This window comes from Rana temporaria, chromosome 4 (assembly GCF_905171775.1).
Source record: "Rana temporaria chromosome 4, aRanTem1.1, whole genome shotgun sequence".
Taxonomy (NCBI): domain Eukaryota; kingdom Metazoa; phylum Chordata; class Amphibia; order Anura; family Ranidae; genus Rana; species Rana temporaria.
In genome coordinates, this window is record NC_053492.1 from 418,573,015 (window position 1) to 418,579,866 (window position 6,852).

The 6,852-nt window shown below is 43.5% G+C and overlaps 1 protein-coding gene across 1 annotated transcript; it reads right to left on the reverse strand.

Annotated features, from left to right (window-relative positions):
* On the reverse strand, window positions 1-2,687 carry LOC120935452 (leucine-rich repeat-containing protein 18-like). The gene is made up of 2 exons (XM_040347517.1): window positions 2,564-2,687; window positions 1-792 (listed from the first exon to the last, which is right to left on the reverse strand). The coding sequence occupies exon 2, from the start codon at window positions 786-788 to the stop codon at window positions 45-47; it is 744 nt and encodes a 247-aa protein (XP_040203451.1). The 5' UTR covers window positions 789-792; window positions 2,564-2,687; the 3' UTR covers window positions 1-44.
* Between the last annotated feature and the right edge of the window lie 4,165 nt (window positions 2,688-6,852).

The window sequence follows — 6,852 nt, forward strand, 5'->3', positions numbered from 1 at the left end:
ATAGAAAAATGACAAGTCTTTTGTACACTTTAGTATTCTGTTTATTAATCATTTGTTTTGATTTTTTTGCTGGTTGAGTTTGGGGTCACTAGGTTGGTGAAGAGAGATTTCCTTTTATTCAGCTTGCTTTTTTCTCCATGACACATAGCGACACAGGGCTTGCACAAATATTTCTCATTTACAAGATGAAGATTTCCAACACGTTGGATGGCCTCCTGTTGTTCTGCCTCCAATTCTTCTTTTGTTGGCAATATAGGATTTCTCTCAGTGTTCAGTTTTTTTAATTTTGGCAATTCAAGGACACCGGGGGGCACTTTAGTAAGATTGTTGTCAAAAAGGCCCACCTGTTCAAGATCTTTAAGTGCACCTATTGAAGTTGGTAGAACATCTATAGCGTTAAGACCAAGATTGAGTTGACGAAGTTTCTTCAGCTGGTTCAGCTCCATAGGGATACCTTTTTCTGTGAGTTTGTTGTTGCTAACATTGAGGAAATGTAGATTTTGAAGATGCCCTATAGATCCTGGGAGATTCTTAATCTGATTACTATGCAGGTCCAACAAGCGAAGATCTTGAAATTTCTCTATCCAATTAGGCACTTTCTTTATAAAATTCCGACTGAGATCCAGCTCTACCACATCCAACAGCTTCAACAAGCATTTAGGAAAGCTGGAAATCTCCCTCTTAGATAGATCCAGCCTTTTCTTGCCATCAATTGTAATTCGGATGGCTTTCTTAGCAGCTTTAAGGTTTATTCTTTTACCCCCGCGGGCACGTTTTCTTTTTGGCATTGTCCTGATCAAAGTAAAAAGGGAGACCAAAAACACTTAGAGCATGTAGAATGATCTAGAAAAACAGTTCATTAACGTAAAGCCCCCGTTCACACCGGTGCGACATGTAATGCAATTTGGACCCTATTTCCGGCAATGGAATTGTTTAAATCAATGTGACACCAAATTGGCGGTGCAGCACCGATTTGAAAAAGTAGTTCCTGCACTACCTTTGGCGATTTCAGGTGCAAAGATGTCAGCCAAGTTACACTGACATGCAAGTTCAAAATTGTGTAATTTCAAGTGAAGTCGCACAATTTCAATGTGAACCAGGGTTAAAATCAACTTTACAATGGTCTTTATGGATCTGGTTAGTTATTACATGTTTTATACTGTTAAGCAGCCTATATATATATATATATAGGGCCATTTTCTCAAAGAATTACGCCGGCGTATCAGCAGATACGCCGACTTAAGTCCGAATCTAAGGCCGTTGTATGTTTAAGTGTATTCTCAAACTGAGATACACTTAAACATGCCTAAGATACGACGGCCAGCGCCGTTGTATCTTAGGCTGCAATATCTACGCTGACCGCAAGGTGGCGTTTCCTTTGCGGTCAGCGTAGAATATGCAAATGACTAGTCACGCCGATTCACGAACGTACGCTTGCCCGTCGTAGTGTTTTTACGTTGTTTCCGTAAGCGATATGCGGCGTAAAGATAAACATGCCCCCTAGGTGGCGTACTCAATGTTAAGTATGGCCGTCGTTCCCGCGTCGCAATTTGAAAATTTAACGTCGTTTGCGTAAGTCGTCTGTGAATGGCGCTGGACGCCATTTACGTTACCGTCAAAACAAATGACGTCCGTGCGACGTCATTTAGCGCAATGCACGTCGGGTAATTTACCCGACGAGCATGCGCAGTACGATCGGCGCGGGAGCGCGCCTAATTTAAATGATCCACGCCCCCTACCAGGATCATTTGAATTAGGAGTGCTTGCGCGGGTGGACTTTACGCTACGCCGCCGCAAGTTTACAGGTAAGTGGTCTGGGAATCAGGCACTTGCCCGTTAAACTTGCGGCGGAGTAACGTAAAGGAGATACGTTACGCCGCCGGATATCTACGAGAATCTGGCCCATAATCTTTATTTTTGTTTAACCAGCGGGTTGAAAAACTGACTCGATTCCCTCAGGCACACATTTGATGTGGATGGGGGAATCCTCCCACTAAGCTATTGTATTGACTTCCCCGCCGGCAGAATAAAATGACCAGCCTTGCCGGCTATAGTTGATCAGTGGATTGACTTCCGTACAACCACCCTACCCAAACATGGATCAAAATCCAGCTGATCCCTGCTAAAACTGGCCAAATTTTGATCCATGTATGGCCAGCTTTAGTCCCGGTTCACACATATGCGATGCAGGAACCAGCGGGACTCCAGTGCGGGTTCCCATATTGCATGTCACTTGCTGGCAGTTCGCTACGAACTGCTGCGGCTGGCAATGTAAAGTTAATGACACCCCCAGATCGGTTTGCAGATCGCAGTGCGAACTGTCAAATGGTGAAGAAATCAGATCGCATAGGTGTGAATACCCATGCAATCCGATTCCAGTGCGAACCAAAAAAAGGGTCCTGCACCATTTTGGTGCGAATGCGATGCGATTTCAGCCATGCAGTTTGTATGGCCGAATTCACATCGCACAGACATGGCATGTGATTTGCACAGCAATGTGGTGTGAACTCAGCCTTAGTGACAACACTATTTATTCTGAACTCTGAATTCCATTTCTGCTTACCTCTCCAGGAAAGCCGAACTCGATGTTCCTGTTTCTATCCCACAACCACATATGGTTAGCCTTTGCAGTCGCCGTGGTGCTGCAGATGTGATCAGCAAGGACACCAGCTATTGGAGGGCTTGAAAGGTTGGTTGAGAGCCAACATAAGCATACTATCAACTGTGGCAGTTAAAGTAACTGTTATTTGAAGTTTAAAATGGTGGCTTTATTTCCTATGTAGTCTAGGTTCACACTTGCCTGGGTTGAAAACGCTCACAAAATCGCACGTGTTCCCGACCCAAGGTGGTGTTCTTTAGCAGACTTAGGGGAGAGACAATAATTCTTAATGCCTCCTCCACCCACAGACCTGCAAATGCAATTTGGTGTGGCGTGATTTTAAACCACAACGTTTGCAAAGATAAGGCACTGACTTATTTCTTTGCGTTTCTGTGGAAAGGGCAGCGCATTGAAATGAATGGGTTGCCTACCCACAGAACGCAGGTCGCACAAGTGTGGACTTCATGTAAAGGGCTTGTTTAGGCCAGCCTGCAATTTAAAATGCCAGCAGGCTGGTGTCCGTCTGTATCCCATCAGTGTACAGAATGCCTCCAGGTAGCCATATTGCATATCCTATGGGTTATGGTACAGGAGAATGTTTCTGTGTGGTGTGATCTGTACAGTTGTGTTCAAAATTATTCAACCCCCCAATGCTGTAAAGGGTTTTAGGGAATTTAGTGTACATTTGTAATTGTATTCAGAATGAAATCCTACAAGGACGTCTTAAAGAACCATTTGCAACTAAAATGACATCAATTGGTTTTGTAATACAGTAGTAAATGTTTATTTTGTGAATTCTTCATTTACACAATTATTCAACCCCTTAAAGACTACCACTCTGAAGAACAGAGGTTCATTGAAGTGTTTTCAATCAGGTATTGAAAACACCTGTGGATGTCAGGGAGCAGCAATAAAGCCTACTAAGCACCAATCAGGCAGCTTTAAAATGACTGTGATACTCAGCTCCTTCTAGACATTTACTGGTGTGGTTACAAACATGGTGAAGTCAAGGGAATGGTCCAGGAAGACAATAGAAGAGGTGATTACTCTTCACAGGAAGGGCAATGGCTATAAGAAGATTGCAAAGATGTTAAACATACCAAGAGACACCATAGGAAGCATAATTCGCAAATTCAAGGCAAAGGGCACTGTTGAAACGCTACCTGGTCGTGGCAGAAAGAAGATGCTGACTTTGACTGCTGTGCGCTACCTGAAGCGTAGAGTGGAGAAAAGTCCCCTTGTGACTGCTGAGGAACTGAGAAAAGATTTGTCAGATGTGGGTACTGAAGTTTCTGCTCAGACAATACGGCGCACACTGCGTAATGAAGGCCTCCATGCCAGAACTCCCAGGCGCACCCCCTATCTGTCTCCAAAGAATAAGAAGAGTCGACTGCAGTATGCAAAAATCATGTGGACAAACCACAGAAGTTTTGGGATTGTGTTCTCTGGACTGATGAAACAAAATTAGAAGTGTTTGGGCCCATGGATCAACGCTATGTTTGGAGGAGGAAGAACAAGGCCTATGATGAAAAGAACACCTTGCCTACTGTGAAGCATGGCGGGGGGTCAATCATGCTTTGGGGCTGTTTTGCTTCTGCAGGTACAGGGAAGCTTCAGCGTGTGAAAGGTACCATGAATTCTCTTCAGTAGCAGGAGATAGTGGATAACAATGTGATGCAGTCCATCACAAACCTGAGGCTTGGGAGACGTTGGACCTTTCAACAGGACAATGATCCCAAGCATACCTCCAAGTCCACTAGAGCATGGTTGCAGATTAAAGGCTGGAACATTTTGGAGTGGCCATCGCAGTCACCATACTTAAATCCGATTGAGAACCTTTGGTGGGACTTAAAGAAAGCAGTTGCAGTGCGCAAGCCTAAGAATGTGACTGAACTGTAGGCTTTTGCCCATGACGAATGGGCGAAGATACCCGTAGATCGCTGCAAAACACTTGTGTCAAGCTATGCTTCACGTTTAAAAGCTGTTCTAACTGTAAAAGGATGTTGTACTAAGTACTAAGATTGAATGTCAACTGGGGGTTGAATAAAACTGATAATGATGTGAGCACAGAAAAGACATTTGTGGTTATTTCATTATAAATGTTATGTTATATTTGTGTGACCTACACGTGCCTCTCTGATTTAATTGTAAGCAGGATGACTGAATGATCAAAATCAATGTCAAACTGGGCAAAACAATCAATTTCAGTGGGGGTTGAATAATTTTGAATACAACTGTATATAGCACAGTGGTATAGCATGTAACGTTTGACAATTTGTTTCTTACAATTACCATACTGCAGAGTCATTTTATTCTGGGTAGTATCTTGTCTTGGTGTGACAGTATGATTGTCAACAATCTCTTGGAAAGGCAGGGGGACCTGACCCTAGAAACAGTAGCTGCTGCTCAGGCCTCGGGGGCTGAATACAAATGCACTCCACACTTTTCAGATATTTATTTGTAAAAAATGTAGAAAACCATTTATCATTTTCTTTCCACTTCGCAATTATGTGTCACTGTGTTGGTCTATCACATAAAATCCCAATTTCAAGGGGTATGAATACTTTTTCAAGATACTGTGTGTATATATATATAGGGGTAGATTCAGGTAGGGAGCACGTATTTGTGTGCGCGCGTAACGTATCCTATTTACGCTACGCCTCCGCAACTTTGACAGGCAAGTGCAGTATTCACAAAGCAAAGTTGCGGCGGCGTATCGTAAATAGGCCGGCGTAAGCCCGCCTAATTCAAATGTGGAAGATGTGGGCGTGTTTTATGTAAATTTATTGTGACCCCACGTAAATGACACTTTTTCCGAACGGCGCATGGGCCGTCCGTGAAAGTATCCCAGTGCGCATGCTCCAAATTAACCCGCAAAAAGCCAATGCTTTCGACGTGAACGTAAATTACGCACGGAAAATTTGACGCTGGCCCGACGTCCATACTTAACATTGGCTGCGCCTCATATAGCAGGGGTAACTTTACGCCGGAAAAAGCCTTACGTAAACGGCGTATCTGTATTGCGACGGCCGGGCGTACGTTCGTGAATAGGCGTATCTAGCTGATTTACATATTCTAGGCGTAAATCAGCGTACACGCCCCTAGCGGCCAGCGTAAATATGCAGTTAAGATACAATGGCGTAGGCGACTTACGCTGGTCGTATCTTAGACAAATTCTGGCGTATCTGATTCTTTGAATCAGGCGCCAAGATACGACGCCTCACACTCAGAGATATGCCGTCGTATCTCCTACCTGAATCTGGCCCCTAGTTATTTCCTAACAAAAGTGGCGTTACACTTTACGTTGTTGCAGTGCTTGATGGTATTGCCTCGTCTCCATAGCTCATGCAGGGAAGGTGACAGTTCCTATGTGCTGCCTCATGCCGCGTACACACGACCGTTTTTCATGACGTGAAATTTTTTATTTTTTTTAATGTCATTAAAAACAATCGTGTGTAGGCTCCAGAGCATTTCTCATGACGTGAAAAATGGCCATTAAAAATTAAGAACAACTCTATTTTTTCGCATCGTTTTTCACGTCGTGAAAAGCGGTCGTGTGTAGGCTTTAACGACGTGAAAAAACGTGCATGCTCAGAAGCAAGTTATGAGACGGGAGCACTCGTTCTGGTAAAACTAGCATTTGTAATGGAGATGGCACATTCGTCACGCTGTAACAGACGGAAAAGCACAAAGACTGAAAAGCGCAAATCGTCTCTCACCAAACTTTTACTAACACAAAATCAGCAAAAGCAGCCCCAAGGGTGGCGCCATCGGAATGGTACTTCCCCTTTTTAGTGCCGTCGTACGTGTTGTACGTCACTGTGCTTTGCTAGAGCATTTTTTTTTTCACGATCGTGTGTAGGCAAGGCCGGCTTGACAAGAATCAGGTTGAAAAAAAACATTATTTTTTCTAGACCATTCAAAATGGTCGTGTGTACGCGGCATTACACCTCTGTATTGAAGCAGGGATGCAGGTAGGGTTGCTACTTTTTCTTCAAGTTAAACCCGAACAATTTAGAGGCACACAGCAATTTTTTTTTTTTTGTAGTATAAACTATACATATATTTTGCTATTAAATAAAATTTCTAATCATATGAAGTTACTAAAAAGACACTGTAAGAGGGACTCTGCAGACTCTGATGTAAGGGAGAATTCTAGGGACTCTAACATAAGGAAAACTCTGATGTACGGAGAGGACTCTGATGTAAAGGGGAACACTGTGGCCTCTGGTGTAAAGGGAACTCTGATGTAA

What these genes read in the sequence shown, in the direction of transcription:
- LOC120935452 (XM_040347517.1), bottom strand. Translation starts at nt 788, where the DNA reads ATGCCAAAAAGAAAACGTGCCCGCGGGGGTAAAAGAATAAACCTTAAA.